Source organism: Leguminivora glycinivorella, chromosome 6 (genome assembly GCF_023078275.1).
Source record: "Leguminivora glycinivorella isolate SPB_JAAS2020 chromosome 6, LegGlyc_1.1, whole genome shotgun sequence".
NCBI classification, from domain to species: domain Eukaryota; kingdom Metazoa; phylum Arthropoda; class Insecta; order Lepidoptera; family Tortricidae; genus Leguminivora; species Leguminivora glycinivorella.
The window spans coordinates 16,634,222-16,655,002 of NC_062976.1; the positions used below are offsets into that span (position 1 = coordinate 16,634,222).

The following is a 20,781-nucleotide window of genomic DNA, read 5'->3' on the forward strand; positions in this document are numbered from 1 at the left end:
AAGTATTATTTACTGCAGTTAGAAAATGCATTGTAATTACATAATGATTAAAACTGCGTATTGAAGCTGCTGCGCATTAAATGCGTTATATATTTAATGAATAATCCGGGGCCATTGGTACGAAGAGTGGAGTAGTTTATGGAGGTAAGGGTGGAATGTTTACAACTAGCTCCACTGTCGTCATCTCATCTGCATTTTGAAACCAGTTCCGCGGCTCGATCACGCCAGCCGTCTCACACCAGATCGGTTTCTATACAAAACCGAGGTGTATCGGTAAGCGGTCACTATTCACGATTGTGTTCTCTAAAGTGTCACCATAGCGTTCACCATTTGCAAGTTGTGTGCCCATGTCGCAGCGGTCTCGGAGCAGGGAGGTGTGGGAGGTGCGTGCTTCAGCGTTGGCGCGCAACACCCATAACACGATCAGGGAGATCGTCGAGAACTTGCAGGTGGAACCCCACCCTAATAAGCAGCTTATTGCTCTTTCCATTGGTGAGTTCATAGGTGCGGGGCAGTGATGTGTTTGTTACAAGACTTACAAAGAGGATTGGGCAGCTTTTAAGGCGCGGAACGGTACTTAACTGTAAATAAAAGCTTAAAATAGTGTCGAATCAAAATTAAGAACTGAATCTGAATGTCATAAAAATATTATAGGTAAGTAAAATAAAACTTAAATAATCTTACATTAATATTTTAAAATAGCTAACAGGCACTAAAGCCAACTGGTTAGGTACGTTGTTAGGTACCTAGTGTACCTACTCCGCTCTGAATTATTTTAAGCTCGCGTGTCAAAAAGCTCAAGTTCGCTGTAAACAAGTTCATTGACTTAGACTGAGTTTTTGGAAAAATCGATTTTAATAAAACACATACGATTAGTATAAAAAATATGTTGGTTAGACTAGACATAGATTACATTTTAAGCAGTAGGTTAGGTAGGTATTGGAAAATTTAAAACGATGTAAGTACTCTCAAAAGCTAAAAAAACCGGCCAAGTGCGAGTTGCACTCGCGTTGCAAGGGTTCCTTACACCACAAGAAGGGCTTAAGCGCCTCCCTTTTTGTAGGCACTTCAGTATTTTTTGCGAATAATCGATATTTTGAACAATTTCTAAAAAAAACCGAAACAGAAATAAATTTATATGTAATATTCAAAAGCGATCACATACTTTCAAGAGATTTGGTAACTCCTTGCAGCGGCAGTGAGTGAAATTCATAATTTGAGTTATTTTTTTTTAAGTCCGACTTACGCTTGACTGTACGTTTCTTAATAGGTTTTTCTGTAATGTATAGGCAGAAAGACTATCTAGTGTATTTTTTTGAGAATTTTACGATTAGTAGTTTCGGAGATAAGGGGGTAATGGTTATTTTTTGCCTATTATTACTTAACTTACTTGACTAAAAAAACATTTTTTTTTAAATACCGATAAAAAGCTCTTTCATTTGGTATGCAACACAACACAGTTCAAAAACTATGATTTCTAATTTTCACTATAACCCCCAATAGTGGTCCCTATACCTAAATTTTCCTAATTTAAATTACATGTCCGTCTTTGGGTCACAGCCGTCACCAGGTTAACATAATTTTGTGTGCCAAATTTCAAGTTAGTCGGTCCAGTAGTTTTGGAAAAAATTGGGCGTGACAGACGGACAGACAGACGCACGAGTGATTCTATAAGGGTTCCGTTTTTTTCTTTTTGATGTACGAAACCCTAAAAATATTTATTTAGTTTCCAACCCGCAATTCCCAGTAAAGGCAGTAAACTAAGTCGGCTTAGATCATGACTAGAATTCTCGGCGGGGAAGTATTATTCTACTTTTTTGTAACAACTTGACTTAAAATAAAAGTGGCCACTTTAACCTTTGCAAGCTTCTGGGGACATTTACAGTGTTTAAGAACAACGAAAAAAATATTTATACAATAATATTAGGTGGTTTTCTGATTTTCTCAGCAATTTATGTGGAAACAACCAAAAAATCGAATCCTTAAGATATGAAAATTTCGGCAGTGGCGCTATCTAGTGTTAGGTACATCAGCGTCACCCTTCACCATGACGCGAAAGAAATAATGTTTTTTAGGGTTCCGTAGTCAACTAGGAACCCTTATAGTTTCGCCATGTCTGTCTGTCCGTCCGTCCGTCCGCGGATAAGCTCATTAACTGTTAGCACTAGAAAGCTGGAATTTGGTACCAATATGTATAATAAAATATAGTAATCATCCAAAAAAAAAAAGTAAAATAAAAAGTGGAAAAAATATTCCATTAATGGGGAATGATTTATTTTTCATTTCAATCCTAACGTGTGATATATTGTTAGATAGGTAGGTATTAAAAATTTATAGAGGTTTTTCACAAGAGAAAAAAATGTTTTGTTATGTACAATTTTAGCTCTTTCTAACGATACCCCACCAGACTTAGTAACCTGACATTCATATTTTGCCTCCCCCCACCCCCCATAAAAAATGTAAGTATTTCAGGTTTGTTAACAAATTTAACAATACATATAAATTGGAAACTGAAATAGATAGGTACCATACATGCACTAAAGAATAATTTTTAAGAAAAAAAAAACCGCCTTCCTTTGGGGTTCTGGTGATAAATACTTTCAAATGTTGGATTATGTTATCAATTCGTCTGTATATTTTTTAATGTTTGTTATTCGATATCTCCGTCATTTCTGAACCAATTTTGAAATCTGGATGATTCTGAAGTACTTACAGATGAGAATGATTATCAGAACGGAACTCTAACCAGGGGCGGCTCACTCTTCATCAGCAGTTCCACTGCACCAAATGTCACTGTTCTGGACGTAAGTGCATGCTGTTCTTATAAAAATACCAAAGTCCACTATAAGTGTGCCGTTCAGATTTGAGGAGTTCCGTTCTGACCATCATCAGCAATTCCACTGCACCAAATATCACTGTTCTGGACGTAAGTGCATGCTGTTCTTATAAAAATACCAAAGTCACTATAAGTGTGCCGTTCAGATTTGAGGAGTTCCATTCTGACCATCATCAGGAGTTCCACTGCACCAAATGTCACTGTTCCGTACGTAAATGCATGCTGTTCCTTTAAAAACACAAAAATCACCATATGTATGCCTTTCAGATTTGAGGAGTTCCCTCGATTTCTCCAGGATCCCATCAGCAGAACTGGGTTCTGAGAAAAATGGGACCAATCTGTATGAATATACATTAGGGTGTTTCATTTTTCCAAAATTTTGATTTATCTTTGACTTCGCTTTTCTTCTTGGTTCTACACCTATACAGAGCCCATATACCAAAAATCAGCGAAATCGGACAATATTTAGAGGTCGCGCTCTGTGGCAACTTTTGTCTGAAGAAGTTACTATGGGCGCAGGAGAGGCTAGGAACAAAACTCATGTAACTTTTTGTAGGAGGTGGTTTAAGAGTGATTTTGATGAGTAGTGTTTATATTGAAGCAAGTTCTTTTTTAAAAATGAGTAGTAGTCGTGACATTTAGTTTCTAGGCATTTAGTTCTCAGAATTACAAAACATAACTTAAATACAATGTACAAAACTTTTTTGACTGTGGAGTCGTTTCAGTCTCTTTTACAGTTTTCTTATTAAATATAATTAAATATACAAATTAATATATATAACTTCTAAACATGTTATGTATAGGCATAGTTCCTTATGGAATTTTTTGGACACTTCCTTCTAGTTTTGTTGATTTTTTGTCCTGTTTTTGACATGAAGCAGTGGTCTATCGGCCCTCTCAGGGCACTAATAACAGGATAGGTGGAAGAAATGAAGCGGCACATGGCTATCACCAGGTCCGCCATGGACCGGCTCAGGAAAATATGGAGAAAAAGAAACATCACAAATGCCACTAAAATGCGACTTGTCAGGGCATTAGTATCTCCCAATTTTCCCATACTTCTTTACGGTGCTGAGACATGGACTTCAAGGGGAAAAAAGATAGATGTCCTAGAAATGTGGTGCTGCAGAAGAAAGCTAGGAGTGTCCTGGACAAGGTTCAGATGCTATGGACTGGCCAAGTCAAGGCTGCATTCAGTGGCCCACTCTACGAATGCGTAAGGAGTGGCCATGCATTGTTAAGCTTGCTACCACCCCTGATGTGACGACTACCACTCTGCCAAGAGTGTAACGACAAGGAAGAAAACAAGATCGTTCTTTGACTTAAGTATATTTACCGGGACATAGACCGTACTTACCTTTGTGATTTTTGTTTTCGAACTATTTAATGTCCAGGATGTTAGCGTCAGCGATTATTGTAGCCCTAACACCAGAGACTTGGTCGATAGTCTGACAATAGTCTATGATACCGCAAAGAGGAGAATATATTTAATAATAGAAATTAACGCTCCAGTCAATGATAAAGAGCAAAACATCGGTGTCGAACATCACAGAAAATGCGTTACTAGTTACTACTTACCTACTACTTAAGCGAACAGAAGATAAGGTTGCGGCTTACATTTGTAAGCTAAATTATGATGATGCCCAACAAACAAAATATCCTTATAAAATCAATCTATAAGGGCTAAACACTCATAGTAGTTTTAAAATAGCATTCATTATGCCAGAGTTCCTTATAGCGGCTCATTATAAGAGAATTTGGCCTAATAGTACATTTACTCTTATAATTTGGTCATGTACACGTTAATAAGTCAAATTTATATGACTGCAATAAGGGTTTAAAAATATTTACTCTTATAGTAGCTCATTATAAGAGGATTTGGCCAATAGTACATTTACTCTTATAACTTGGCCATGAACACGTTAATAAGTCCAATTTATATGACTGCAATAAGGGTTTAAAAATATTTACTCTTATAGTAGCTCATTATAAGAGGATTTGGCCAATAGTACATTTACTCTTATAACTTGGCCATGTACACGTTAATAAGTCCAATTTATATGACTGCAATAAGGGTTTAAAAATATGTATTCTTATAGAAGCCATTTAAAATGCCTTTTCGCTGTATAATATACAAAGCACTATAAAAGCTTTTGTTATGGCCAATTATTCTTATAAAAGTAATGCATAAGATAACTATGATGCTTTATGCCTCATAGGAGCATATTATAAAACGTCTATCCAGCAAACAAATTATAGCATTTTATAAAGTGTTTAAAAGAATTAAAGCAATACATTTTCTCTTATACAATAATTATAAAGGCATTATTCTTGAAAGTGTCGTATTAAAAGTTTTTATAAAACTTGATTCGTCATTTTGAAAATCCAGCGAATGTGAACAATCTGATCCCAACTTATCGATTAGTGGTTCCGTAGAGGATGCCATTATGGAATAATTATAAGAATATGCAGGCAAGCAGCAGTGACAGTAATACAGGTATATCGTTAAATGATGAATTGAGTTTGGATTTAGCTTAATAATTATATTTTTTGTTCTTATTTAAGGTGTCTGTAGCTCTGCGGTGAAAAATGTTAAGGCCTAATACTATATACAGCGGGGCCGCGGGGCAGATCTCGACTGGAGGGCAAATGTAACTGGTCCATTGTTTCCATGTTTTACAATGTTTACATTATTAAATAGAGTGTCCAGTCCACGGGTTATACCAGACTAGCATGCACTCGGAGGTGGCCAATTATACATAACTGAGCGTATAAGAGACTATTACCAAGGCACTCAGTTTTTTTATCCATCAGTACCTACTAATATTAATTTTTAAGATTAACTTTATTAGAATAAGTTCCAAAAGTGTATTCCTTACTTTATGGACTTTGGTCTGAAATAAATAAAAATCTTTTATTGCGGATTATCATTGTAAATTTTGGACGATCTGAATAAGTGAATACAATGTTCGGCTATTTTAAGAAGAAACCGATTTTATATGTAGTCCTTTTGGGACTAAGACAGATTAAAATTGAGGACAAATAAAGACAAACTCACTGTTTTTAAGATATTTATTTATGTGCAACGAAACCAAACCGATACAAGTAACTTTATAAGATTAATATTTTCAGTTCTATTGCTCACGATGTTGCTGTTTCAATGAGTCTACATACTTCAAAATATTAATATATTCTTCAGAGCGCCTACACGGTGGTAGAAATTGTAATTAACCTATCATCAGTAAATTTCCAAAATAATAAGTAGTTTCTTTTATCGAGGTCTTCATCAAATTCACAAAAGATATATTGATTTTCGTTTTCTTGTTTTGAATTATCAGCGCCATCTTTGCTTGGTGTGATTTTCTTACAACCTAAACTATTTCCTGCGTCCTCTTCCATTTTGCATGTTTTTTGATCCACCACTCCGGGCTTATTTTTGGGTGTAAGTAATGATTGTGACTGATTTTCTCCATCAGAATATGTGCCGTTTTGTAGTTCATCTGTAATAAAAAAAAAAAAATATTTGAAGTCTTAGGCTAGGCTGTTTATAGTTATCGACACAAAGTCCATTGTGATGGCGGTACTGAAATCGTCTGTGGTTTTCAATAGCACTTACTTACTAAGAGGAGGAGAAGAGTTGTCATCTTCACGTCACTAAAAACGGCTGACTATGTATCTCATCCACAGATTCTGTAACAATAACCATAATAATAAATATCAAATAGAGTATTTGACTCAGCATTTACAATAAATCAATAGGAAGTAATAAAATAAGGCACCAGAAGATTAAATATTCCGAAGCACAAGTTTGTTTTAAATTGAAAATTCTAGGTATAACTTCCTAATGAAATATTGAAAATATCAGTATTACCTGACATGCTGCGAACTACACGGTTTTATTTTGTTCTATGCCGGTTAATCGAACCAAACCTTTATCAAAGCGTTCCCCAAAATACCGGTTTAAAAAGAACGGTCTTTCGAACAAAAATGCAATTTCAAAGGTTTGCGCCAAGTACATGATAACTAGACAGCGGATTTCAGGTAGCGATTTAAATATTAATATGGATATGACTAGTGCAATTTATTAAATACATGTCATGTGGTTTATAATCTATTATTATTACCTACATCGCACACCACAAACTTCACTGAATAATTAGATTAAATTAATGTTATTTTTTCAACAAACTACATTTAAAAAAAAGTATTTTATTCTAAATAATGGACTTTCAATTTAAATATATATAAGAAGAGAATTATTTTCCTTTTTTTATTCTTTGAGCCATAATAGAAGTTTTTACTGTGCAATGCGCAGAAGAAATATTAAGAGCGCTTTCAAAAAATCTGCTTGCTCGAATTTCGACGCCGGCGGCGCTGGCGTGCGCCTGTGTGCAGACGCACACTATAACCAGAAGCATAACGATTGTAGCCTGCGGTACAGACATAGCGTGCGATCCTCTTCGAACCAACCTTACGTGCGGCTAGAGCGAAAGGGATAGCATTCATGGTCGGTACCGCCACGCCGTCAGTAGCGTTGCGGACTAACCATTATTGATACTTGCGTAAAAACACCGCCATATAAATTACATATTTGCATACATGATTTCGTGCATAAATACTTGACCTTTTAGTTTAATTATTAAAGTTATCACAGTTTTTTCTATTAAAATGTGTGTAGCCTTGGAAGAAATAATTTAAAAAACCTTTTATAATATAATAAATTGTGTATATAATATTGTCTTCTGTCACCGCGATAGTTACTCATGAAATAAATTTATGGAATCAGATTATTTCGCGTATAATGAATATAATCCGTTTTCTTAGTTTTATTTCATTTTGCATATGATATATGTTTTCTAGGTTCTTTTCGGTGAAGGAAAACATCGTGAGGAAACCGGACTAATTCCAATAAGGTCTAGTTTACCCTTTGGGTTGAAAGGTCTGATGGCAGTCGCTTTCGTAAAAACTAGTGCCTACGCCAAATCTTGGGATTAGTTGTCAAAGCGGACCGCAGGCTCCCATGAGCCGTGGCAAATGCCGGGATAACGCAAGGAAGATGATGATGTTTTCTAGGTACATATATATAATGGAACTAAGATCGGTTTTCTTTAATTTTAAGTAGTTTTTTTTATATTTAAAATGTGTTTTTAGGGTTTCGTAGTCAACTAGGAACCCTTATAGTTTCGCCATGTCTGTCTGTCTGTCCCTCCGTCCGTCCGTCCGTCCGCGGATAATCTCAGTGACCGTTAGAACTAGAGAGCTGAAATTTGGTACCAATATGTATATCAGTCACGCCGACAAAGTGCAAAAATAAAAAGTGGAAACAATGTTTTATTAGGGTACCCACCCCCCTACACGTAAAGTAGGGCGTGATTTTTTTTTTTTCATTTCAACCCTAACGTGTGATTTATTGCTGGATAGGTATTTAAAAATGAATTACTGAAATCGTTTTTTGATAATATTAATATTTTCGGTAATAATCGATCCTAAAGGAAAAAAAAGTGTCCCCCTTCCCCCTCTAACTTTTTAACAATATATTTAAAAAATATTTAAAAATCACAAAAGTAGAACTTTATAAACTTTCTAGGAAAACTGTTTTGAACTTGATAGGTTCTGTAGTTTTTTAAAAATATGGAAAACTACGGAAGACCCGAGCGGCTATCTACCGGCTGAGAGCGTGTCGGGCCACGCTCAGTGCCTGCACTGAGCGTGGCCCGACACGCTCTCGGCCGGTTTTTAAATATTATGTTGTTTTAATTGCATGGAGCACAGGAAGGTCCACATCTATGTATTAGTTTTTTGTAAGGAAATACAACTCTACGCTACGCCTACTTGCTTTAGTTGACTGTTGACACACTGAGACAGTGGATGCGCCAGAGTATAAAAGAGTGATTACCATCTCTTGTCAAAGATCTTGTTGAGACGAATCAAACGAACCCAAACAAGAAGTGGTTTCAAGACCTGGTCGTGGAATACTCTTGACTACCTTCCAGCTTCATCATCAGATCCTGGGTACCATCTCTTGTCAAAGATCTTGTTGAGACGAATCAAACAAGCCCAAACACAGAAGAGTTTCAAGACTTGGTTGTTGAATACTCTTGACTACCTTCCGGCTTCACCATCAGATCCTGGGTATCATCTCTTGTCAAAGTTCTTGTTGAGACGAACCAAACGAGCCCAAACACGGAGTGGTTTCAAGACCTGGTTGATGAATTCTCTTGACTACCTTCCAGCTTCATCATCAGATCCTGGGTACCATCTCTTGTCAAAGATCTTGTTGAGACGAACCAAACGAGCCCAAACACGGAATGGTTTCAAGACCTGGTTGATGAATTCTGTTGACTACCTTCCGGCTTCATCATCAGATCCTGGGTACCATCACCTCTTGTCAAAGATCTTGTTGAGGCAAATCAAACGAGCCCAAACACGAAATGGTTTCAAGACCTGGTTGATGAGAACTCATGACTACCTTCCGGCTTCATCATCAGATCCTGGGTACCATCACCTCTTGTCAAAGATCTTGTTGAGGCAAATCAAACGAGCCCAAACACGAAATGGTTTCAAGACCTGGTTGATGAGAGCTCATGACTACCATCTGACTTCATCATCAGATCCTGAGTACCATCTATTGTCAAAGATTTTGTTGAGACGAGTCAGTAACCTAAAATGATATTCAATAATAAATAATACTTACTAAAAATATTAGTCAAGTTAATTAGTTAGTAACCAAAGTCGTCAACCCAAGGATCAAAGTTTTCGGTCGCAGTATACATGCAACAGTACAGCCAAACACGCACACAAGTGCGGTTTTGGACACGGCGGGTGCCGCACACAATGACAAAATAACTTCGCGATCGTCGAGCCGCGTGCGGAGCGGACTAACATACGTCCTGCCTCTACAAGCTCTGCCGCGGTACTGACATCGCAAGCGCGTAACCGGTAATAAGGAGGCATTTTTAAAAAATCGTCAAAAATATTAAATTGCAATTAATAGAAAACTTTTGCATAAAATCTGTTTAAGTAAGCGTTGCAGATTATTTTTATATTAAAACTACTTCAAAAACACGTAAGTTTTCGAAGAAATTGACACTTAATCTGAGGTGATTTCTGAAACAAATTGGATTCATCATATCCTCATTTACTCTATTCTAAAGCCTTATAACAAAGAAGTAGTCTCAAAAGATTGTAGTACAGGATATACATAATACAAATTTACCACTTGAAGCATTCAAAACTATCCAAATTTTACAAATTAGACGGACTAAGTCAGCACTTTTCGCGGGTTTTCCTAAACATGCACCAGAAAAAAATCATAATTAATTAAGTGAGTTAGTTTTTAAAAATCCAGTCTCACAACATGTAAGTTAAGAAGATGTCCTAATCGAATCCTGAACTTAATAAGTCTTTTAGATGACGGAAAGTGTAGCATTTTGCCGACTAAAACTATCAATTTTACATTATTACGACGTTTTCGTTGAATGCCCTCTTAAAGAAATAAGTATAAATAAATATTTTTTTTATTTTTATTTATTATCATTATAATTTTTGCCCAATATTCACAAAAGCATCCAAAAAGGGTTTTACTTTCCCATACATTTTTTCGTGTGTAGAAAAAATAATAAATATTGTATGCGAGTCATATTCATATTAATATTTAAATCGCTACCTGAAATCTGCTCTCTAACGATAACGTTATGAATTTTTAACTGGTATCCGTTACAAATATTTAACTAGATGGTAAAGTTCGGGATTTCACTAATTGTGAGAAGGAACCCTAAAGATATATAAAATGGCGAATCATAAGTAACACCGGTGGCTATTATAAAGTTTTTACTCTTATAGAGTATTTGTAAATGATGTGCTTACTGCTTTTACTCTTATAACAGCCTTGCTCAAGACATGTCAAAATTAATTAACCGCATTTTTAGTACAAAACCATTTTAATACAAGGGCGCATTAATAATACAACACATTTTATATCACATTTCACCATGAAATTGGATTCCCACACAGTTTTCATAATAAATAAGCAAATAATTGTAATATGTAAAAGTTAACTTACCGTTTACTAACTTGCAAAATGGATGACTTGATGATGATGTACACATAAATCACTACGAAAAGCACAATAAACTTTTAAAACAGCATCCTGTTTCGCCGTTATGAGTTTTACTCCCTTATATCTGATGATCACAAAACGTGTACAAGAGCTATTGCCCTTATTAAAGCTTTGAATATGATTCTTACAAGTATAATTGCCTTTATTAAAGCTTTAAATATGATTCTTATTAGTACATTAGCCTTTTAAAAGCACTTTTCTTGCCATTATAAGGTTAACTTTCTTATTGCATGCCATAATAAAGCACGTACAAGATAAGAAAGCTAATAATATAGCAACTACAAGGGGGATATAAGGTTTTTGGCCTTATAAGGTGTGCCCAAATGCCCTCTTGTAAAGGGTTTACAAGGTTATTATAAGAGTACTATTTTTGGCATTATAAGCCACTATAAGACTAATTTTTGTTAGTTGGGTGATGACTTTCTTTTATCAAGAATGGATGTTACAACTGTTGTATTTTAAGTTTAATAAATTTACTTTTACTTTAAAATAATTTACAACTACTCTATTTATTTGGTAATAAAATTGAATAACATTACTTGTTAGTGACTTTCTTTCAAACTGTTCATCAAGCGCGACCTCTAAACAACGTCCAAATCACTTGAAATTTGGTATATATGCGTTTAAGATAAGCTTAGAACCGAAAGCCGAGCGAAGTCAGAAAAAATATCACAATTTTATTTTTCCCATACAAATGTGAAACACCCTAATATACATTCAATCAAAAAAAAAATTTTCAAAATCGGTCTAGTAACAACGGAGATATCGAGGAACAAATATTTAAAAAAATAAAAGGGTTCCGTACAAAAAATTTCATACAGACTAAAAATTTATGGTTTTCGTAATTTTTCCTTTATCTATGCTATAAGACGTTGCTTCGTACCAAATTTCAAGATTCTGAGTTCACGGGAAGACTTGATAACCCCTTCCTTTGAGATTTGGAAGGCGGTTAAAAAGCGATCAAGCCCACTGGTGGTGAAGCCGGGAATCGAAGCCGCGGGTCTCCAGCTGTCGCGGCTGACGTGCTAAACTACTACACCACCCCGACCGCCGAGGTACCCGTCGAAATTTCTCTAGTGTATGTTATCTCTGAAGGCTAGGCGCCTTTGACCAATTAACTCTAAGGGCGAGCAATGTGTGCTTGCACCTCCTACATGAATCCTTTTGCAGGATTACGTTGTAGCGAGATTCACGTTATTTAAATACCTACTATTTTCCTTTATAATTAAATATAATATGTATTTAAAAAAGAAGAAGAAGAAGTTTTCAAGAGCGGTCTCCTGGGAGGCTAGAGGGATAGTCATCGGCGACAGAAGATTAACAAACCTTCGTTTCGCCGACGACATTATCCTTTTCGCCTCTTCGGAATCAGAATTACAACAAATGCTCCAAGATCTGAGCAATGCAAGCCTTCAGGTTGGACTTCAAATGAATCGTGCAAAGACCCAAGCAATGACCAACAGCAAGAAACGTAGGGTCGAGGTAGACGGGCAGAATATACAATATGTCGACGAGTACATTTACTTGGGCCAGCTAGTTTCTTTCAGCAACAGGCAAGACAAAGAAGTCGAACGCCGTGTCGATAACGCCTGGAAGAGCTACTGGTCCATGAAGGAGCATATGAAGGGACACCTTCCACTTTCACTAAAGCGAAAACTCGTCGACATGTGTATACTGCCCGTCCTAACCTACGATGCACAAACATGGTCGCTCACAGGAAACCAGAAGTCCAAACTGAAGGTTTGCCAACGCGCTATGGAGCGCAGCATTTTAGGTGTTAAAAGGACCGACCGCGTCCGTAACACCACGCTGCGCTCTAAGACTCGCATTGCTGACGTTGGCAGAAAAACCGCCAGGCTTAAATGGGACTGGGCCGGCCACGTCTATCGCATGCATCCGGATAGGTGGGCTAACATAGCCACCAAGTGGATGCCGACGAAAAAGCGTGGGCGGGGCAGGCCCAGGCAAAGATGGCGGGACGACCTTGACGACTTCCAAAATAACTGGCCGGAAGTAACGGAAAATCGGGAATTATTATGGAGAGCCAGGGGAGAGGCCTTTGCCCAGCAGTGGGACACTCCAATAGGCTAAGAAAAAAAAAATGTATTTATAATTTAAAAATTGCTACACCTGTCGTATCGATTTGTTTAATTTGAGAAACGGCGGATCACCATTTTTGCAAAAATAACTATTCCCACAGTCAACTTCTACGATACTTATGCGAGAAAAGGGGTGGTGACAATATTGTATAGTTGACTTAATAATTATTATAGTTGACTGAATAAGTTCGATTCAAGCAAGGAAAAGAAAACATTATAATATAGGTGACTAGTGGAAAAATGTGATATTTGTTAGAATTAGAGGAGGTATATCAATTAAGTCAAGGTTAACAAGGTTGGCATTCAAATTAGCGAGAATTAAAGCCGGATTTTTAAGGGAATTAACAAATCTATTTCGTTATTGCATAATATTTTTGGTACGTACCTATCACAAACAGTTTATTTGCTAATATTTATAAATATATTTTATATTTTTAGGTGACCCGACTACATTTGGAAACCTTAATCCACCAGACCAAGTCCTACAGGCAGTGCGGGACAGTATAGAATTGCATAGTTCTAGAAGTTACGGGCCAGGTAAAGGACATCAAGATGTCAGGGAAGCGGTGGCCGAGTACTGCGCTCACCAGGGACCGATCACGGCCGATGACGTCATCCTCTGCAGCGGCTGCTCACACGCCATCGAAATGGCCGTTACCGTCCTGGCTGATGCCGGCCAGAACATTTTGGTGCCGCGACCGGGGTTCCTGATATACAGAACCTTATCCGAAGGCTTAGGAATTGAAATAAAATATTACAATTTGTTGGTAAGTGCTATTTAACTATAAAAAATTTGATGAAATACATAGGTATACTTGCATGGAAAATATAAATCTAGCTCGTGGACATGTGGTTTATAGTTATTAATAAAATTTGCAAAGTCGCCTCGTTTATTGAAATGTGGAAGTAGATAAACAAGAGTCGATGGCATTCAAGTTTCTAGAGACATAACAAGTTTTCATTTGATTGTAGACTAGTTTGCATATTGATCATTTACGCATGATCTTCTTAGTTACTGCGTAGGTATCTGCTAAGGGAATTTAGAGGTTTACTTCAGTAATTACATTGTTTATATTTCTTTACAGCCTGATCAACAATGGAAAGTAGATCTTGATGATCTTGAGGGTCAAATAGATGACAATACTGCGGCAATAGTTATTATAAATCCGTCGAATCCCTGCGGTTCCGTGTACAGTAAAGAGCACTTGACTGAAATATTAGATATCGCGTCCAGAAATCATGTTCCCATAATAGCAGATGAGATATACGAGCATATGGTGTTTTCTGGTAATCAGTATCATGCTCTCTCCTCACTTTCAATTGATGTTCCTGTGCTGTCTTGTGGCGGACTGACTAAGCGGTTTTTAGTGCCTGGTTGGAGAATGGGCTGGGTGATCATACATGATCGTCAGAACATATTTGGAAAAGAAGTTCGAAGAGGTTTGAATAATATGACAACAAGGATACTTGGCCCGAACACGCTAATTCAGCGTGCGTTACCCGCTATACTGCAGCTCACGCCGCAGAGCTTTTTCGACGAAGTTTTAATGTTTCTAGAGGTGAGTGGAAGTTTCTGGTCACCGCGAGCTTATCGGTTAGTGGGCGCCGCGCGCCGCCGCGCCGGTGTAGTATTTTAATTAGGATGAAGAAATTTGAATAGATTAAGTGAGAGGTGTAGAAGTGGATATGGTTAATTCCACGTTGCTATGCCTACGGTTTATTTTGAGACCGTTTACTTACTGTTGATATATATTAAATAGTGGCTACTTTGTAGAAAAAAAAAATCAAGTAGGTACTTATAATCAAGATACTCAGACCTCTGTATTAAAATATATAGTATTGTACCACGAAGATTTTATTGTATCTTTTTTTACATTTACAGGGCCAAGCTAAGCTGGCTTACGAAGCACTGCGCCGAGCCCCCGGACTGCGGCCCGTGATGCCTCAGGGAGCCATGTATATGATGATTCAAATAAAGATGTCTCTATTTCCGCAATTTGAAAATGAGCTTCAATTTGTCGAGAGGCTAGTGTCAGAACAATCGGTTTTTTGTCTGCCTGGAAAGGTCAGTACTTAAATTAATTTATTTAATAGTCAGGTCCATAAAAATAATAGGCCCATGCTTATGTACCTAGTATGGTAATACCTACTACTACTACGGAAAAACGTGGCCACCATTTGCCAAATAAGACTTACATGGTTTAGAAAGACCAAAAATGGGTCACGTCGGAGAATCTGTAGGACAATAACTTTATTGTACTGCAATGCATTCAGCAATATCAGCAGCAGGGTTATCACATGATTGCCGCGAGAGTATGTCACCGCGAGATAGACTACCCGTCCTTATGTCATTAATACAGTTAGAAGAAGAGCTGTCATCTATCTCGCGGCGACATACTCTCGCAGCCATCATGTGCTAGGCCTACAGGTACCTATAGATAAATTATAATTAAGCTATCAAATGATGTCGCTTTTATAAAGTGTGAGAAAAAAAATTAAAACGTGTAAGTAGTGACATTTCCGGTTATAACTTTTAGGATTCCGTACCAAAAAGATACAAAAGGAACCCTTATGGTGCCGCTCTGTCCGTCTGTCTGTCGGTCCGTCTGTCACATTCCTATAAATATCTCGAAAACTACTTAAAATGCTATCACTTTGAAATTTGGAATAGTTATGAACATTGTTAGCCTCTACAAATAGAAAGTATTTTTTAAAATTTATTAATATTAATTATAGAAAATTGCCAAAATGAAAGGGGTGGGAAATTGTAAATGTCAAGTTACTAGGTCAAGTGGGGTATCGTTAGAAAGAGCTCAAATGGTACATATTAGAGATGGGCCGAATACGGACTTTGCCGAATACGAATATTCGGCCGAATGTTCGGTTCGGTAACAGCTGAATAATTGGTTTATGGAATATTTGGTTCCGCCATATTTTAAATCCTGGCGTAGAGTTTAAAACTTTTCAATGATTGGTTAGTAATGAGTACTAAGGATTCAGATTCAGATTTTAAACAATACAAGCATTGTGTTTGGTTTTTGTATGTTAAGCTACGTTATTTCACTTTTTTACATAATTAATTAATTATTGTAAGTACTTATATTTTAACGCATTTTTAAATCCCTTTGGTGGTTCCTTAGAATCCTGAAATAGGATGTCATTATTAGCAGGGGGAAATTAGCTAAAATTACGGCATACCTAATTAATGGAAGGTTTTTTTAAATTGAAATATGTACGTTATAGACCGAAGTTATTTTTCGTCAACACTCCCCACTCCTCCCTCCTCTGCGTCACCCCTCTACCCTCCCTTAAAGTGCCGAAAATGCAGTTTTTCTCGATTTCTGACAAAACTGTTGAAGATACAGAAAAAGCGCGTAGTAACGAAGTAATCCTTAATAAATTTACTACAAATCATTCATTAACACTTTGGTTCTAGCACTTATAGTTTACGCGTGATCCGTCACGAAAGTTGGTCCTTTGCTGCTTTATCTTCTTTAGTGAATGTTAAGTTTTCGCCCAAAATGCATACGAAATCGTCGAAATTTGTTTGATATAACTAAAATATTGTAACTCATGACTACTTAAAATAAAATTAAGGGGGAAAAATCACTACCATGGGTGGAATTTCCAATATGTCTTGGAATTCCAGTAACTATTTAAGACGTAATATTTTCACGGTAGTAGTCGCTAGGAGTACCATTGATCTATATAGTGTATCTATGACTGGGGATGAGCTTTTGGTAGTTGTTGGTAGAGCCCTGGAGTATCAATGCAGTAGCCGTGAGTTCAAGTCCCACCCATGGTAGTGATTTTTCCCCCTGAAATTCATTTTCAGTTTATAATATTTTAGTAATATCAAACAGATTTCGTAAGCAATTTGGGAGAAAACTTAACATTCACTAAAGAAAATTGCAGTAAAGGACCAACTTTCGTGATGGATCACGCGAAACCTATAAGTGCTAGAACCAAAGTGTCAATGAACGATTTGTAGTAAATTTATCAAGGATTACTTTTTTCCTACACGCTTTTTCTGTATCTACAACGGTTTTGTCAGAAATCGCGAAAAACCGCATTTTCGGCTATTTAAGGGGGGGAAGAGGGGTGACGCAGAGGGGAGAGGGATGGGGAGGGTTGATGAAAAATAACTTCGGCCTGTAATGTACATATCCCAATCAAAAAAAATCTTCCATTAATTATGCCAACATTTTCATACATAACTTTCCAGAAGCAACGGACTATATCCGATGAATCACGAAACGACATTATCCGATGAATTACGATTTATTTACTTTGTTTATTCGGTAAATTTCGGCAATATAACCGAACTATTCGGCCGAATACGAACATTGAAAAACTTGCCGAATATGCCGAATACCGAATATTTACCGAATATTCGGCCCATCTCTAGTACATATCAAAACTATTTTTTATATTTTTTTGTGGTAAAAAAAATAATTTTGAAGGAAAATTAAAAAAAAAAAACCGCCCACCCCCCTTATCTCCGAAGTTTACCAACGAAAAATTATGACAATTTTACGGAATACCTATTTATGGTTTTATGCTAATTTTTTTCTTGGAAACTTTTTTTTTATTTGACCATTTTTTTTTTCAGAATATCGTATTCATTAATTTGAGATTTTACGTATAACATTATCTTTCAAATAAAGTAAAATCTGTCGAAATCAGTTAACATTTTAAAGAATTATCCCTGAAAAACCAACATATTATTATACAGGTCGCGCAAATTAATTAGCGAATTCACCGAGAGATGCCGCTATACACAATAATACTCATTAGTACCTATACTTCAAGTCAAGTCTTTAGAGTTATATGAGAAACATGAAATTATTTTAACTTTTGAATGCTTGTACTAATACGGAATCCTCGGCGAGTCCGACTCAATCTTGGCCGTTTTTTTTAATGGTGTTATGGAGAGTACTATCAATTTTGTGTATAGAATGACCCCAAAAAAATCCACCAGGATTTGTGAGATTCAGGTTTTCAAGATTTTTTTTTCTGAAAATGGCCGACTATGTACGAAACATAAAGCTCTTATTTCTCATCCATAATCGTCGACGTCCACAAACTTGTACAGTCGACTATAAAGAGATGTAATTACCTATACACTTTTTCACCTTATTGCATTGTAAAAGGTGAAAAAATGGATACATCTCTTTGTAGTCGACTGTACTTTAAAGTGTTTACAATAATTTGTGTTTATTTTCAGTGTTTCGAGTACCCGAACTACATGCGAATTGTGCTGACAGTACCGGAAGGTATCATGCGAGAAGCATGCGATCGCATAACCGTGTTCTGCAGGGACCACGTTGCCTCCAGGGATAATCTACTCATAAAAGACGTAGATACCAATTCCGTGTCGGTGGAGCCTGTCAGCGAAGTCATCTGAAGACACAACCCAATAAGTCGAAGTCTAGTCAATAGGCCCACTTTGTCATTCATTTTAAGACGTAACACGAGGGGTCAATTTCTCCATACAAATGCTCTCGACTATTTAAAGATTTTATCGTAATATCTTTCAATTCATATTATTAAATTAAAACGGGACTTAATCGCGTAAAACTTACGTTTTATTGGGGTATAAGCAAAAGGGGCCCGATTTTAGGACTTAAAAAATTTTTGTTAAAAATTTTCAGTTATTATTTTTGAGTGTTTGTAATTTAAAAACATGAAAGATTGCATTATTTTAGGACTTAAAAATTTTTGTTAAAAATTTTCAGTTATTATTTTTGAGTGTTTGTAATTTAAAAACATGAATTTGAAGTTGCGAAAAACCTACTTATTTAGTTGCGAATTTTCCCATCGTATTTACTAAGGCGCCAGAGACTTATGACATTACGTCCGTGATCACGGGTAGACTCCGTTTTAATTTAATAATATGAGTGAAGATCGTGTTAGTTTAAATCAATATATCTTTCAATTGTCTTTAACTCACATTTTTTTTCTATAAATCTAGTCAGTAATGTCTGTGTTTATGTGTTTATTTATTGTTTTTATGACATAAGTATATTTATTCTTTGCATTTTTATCATTTTCACTCCTGTTTCGTCTTAAGGACGAGATTTGCTAGTTTTTTATAGGAATAAAGCTAGTTAAAGCGTCTTTACCGCAAGAGATAAAGTGGGACTTTTTGCTTGGAATCGACACATTTATATAAAAGTTATAGTAGTAATAGTAAACTCTTTATTGTACAATTAATAACAAAAATTGCGGACTTATCCCTTTGAGGGATTTCTTCCAGTTAACCTTTGAGTGAATGAGAGGATAAAAAGAGATGAGAGTGACAAATGCAGCAACATGTACAACAAGGTACCAGAAAGACAAATAATTAAATAAATTCACACATAATTTATAAAAAATAATTACATAAAAAAAGGAATGGAGAGAAATTACACTAAAAATGATAAAAAAACAATTGAGAATTTAGATAATTTAGACAATGAGACAACACATTTATGTAGGCACATAATGCTATAAAAGTTTTTAAAGCTCAGATCCATAAATGCCCTAGATTTGTGTTTTTACTTAAAAATAATGGTCGACAACCGCTTTGCCAATTAACTCTTAACCCTTCGCCTGTGTTTGATAAGGATCCTAACATAAGGCGTTGGACTTTAAAATAATATATCAAAGTTAATTGTTCTATGACAATTTTTTGACAGAGACAGACGAAGGGTTAAATGCATGACCTTGACAAAGATTTATTCAAATTTGAATTTTGACATGCTGTCAATAGAGTCAAAAATGCATGATGCATATAAGTATACATCACTATGCATTTAAGGGTAATAAGTATCCGGCGGTTCTCATTTTCCAGATTTTTTCTTTGGATAAATTACTAAGTATAAGAGGTAGGTTTTTTTGTATTTTAATTCCTATAGGCAGGTACTATAGAGGCAATTCAGTTAAATATGAAGGCGTGTAGGTAATTATTATAATTTTAAACTTAAATGTTTTTTTTTTTAAATATTAAAAGTTCTGCTTATTGACAATACGTTGTTTTATTTCATGTTTCATTTAGGTACTCTTATGGTAATTGTGCTTGTTTCTGTCAAGCTCTAAGAATTTTTCGTCAACTTGGCCGAGTTGATAGGAACTCTTATGGTGCAACTCTGTCCGTCTGTCACATTTCTAAATATCTCGAGAACTACTTATGCTATCAACTTGAAATTTGAAATAGTTATGAACATTGTTAACCTCTACAAAATTAAAGGATTATTTTATTTATTTATTAATATTAACTATACAAAATGGCCAATATGAAAGGGGGGCAAATTGTAAATGTCAAGTAACTAGGTCAAGTGGGGTATCGTTAGAAAGAGCTCAAATTGTACATATCAAAACTATTTTGACGTGATAACGTCTAATAACTGCCAGAGACTTAATAAATTTACGATGTTTTTTTTACCAATATAACCTATGTTAATATTGATAAATCATATAGAACACGTTTAAATAAGGATGTTTTGTTATATAAACTTTTTCTTCTCCATTAATATTTACTGAGATATTAGGGTTCTAAGATTAGTAAATGGCACTAGCACTTTAATAAAATTAACGCGTGTCTCGCAAACGGTCTAGGATACAAAATGACGACTTTTATATAGGTATAGGTTAGGTTCGTTAGGTATCTTCAAACGGCCGAAGGCTCCTATTCTGTGCAGTTTCTGTAATAAGCGGGGCTCCGTCGATATCGCTTTCTGTCTCTG

The 20,781-nt window shown here is 36.0% G+C and overlaps 1 protein-coding gene across 1 annotated transcript; it reads left to right on the plus strand.

Moving 5' to 3' along the window:
• The first annotated feature begins 251 nt into the window (after positions 1-251).
• On the plus strand, positions 252-18,640 carry LOC125227400 (tyrosine aminotransferase). The gene is made up of 5 exons (XM_048131708.1): positions 252-492; positions 13,493-13,821; positions 14,140-14,613; positions 14,937-15,119; positions 18,282-18,640. Exons 1-5 carry the CDS (start codon positions 348-350, stop codon positions 18,459-18,461), a joined length of 1,311 nt encoding a protein of 436 aa, XP_047987665.1. The 5' UTR covers positions 252-347; the 3' UTR covers positions 18,462-18,640.
• The last annotated feature ends 2,141 nt before the right edge of the window (positions 18,641-20,781 follow it).

Bases quoted from the DNA above. Each gene is read 5' to 3' on its own strand.
- LOC125227400 (XM_048131708.1), top strand. From the start codon at position 348: ATGTCGCAGCGGTCTCGGAGCAGGGAGGTGTGGGAGGTGCGTGCTTCA. The intron at 13,822-14,139 runs GTAAGTGCTATT...ATTTCTTTACAG, and splicing joins TAAAATATTACAATTTGTTG to CCTGATCAACAATGGAAAGT. The intron at 14,614-14,936 runs GTGAGTGGAAGT...TTACATTTACAG, and splicing joins AAGTTTTAATGTTTCTAGAG to GGCCAAGCTAAGCTGGCTTA.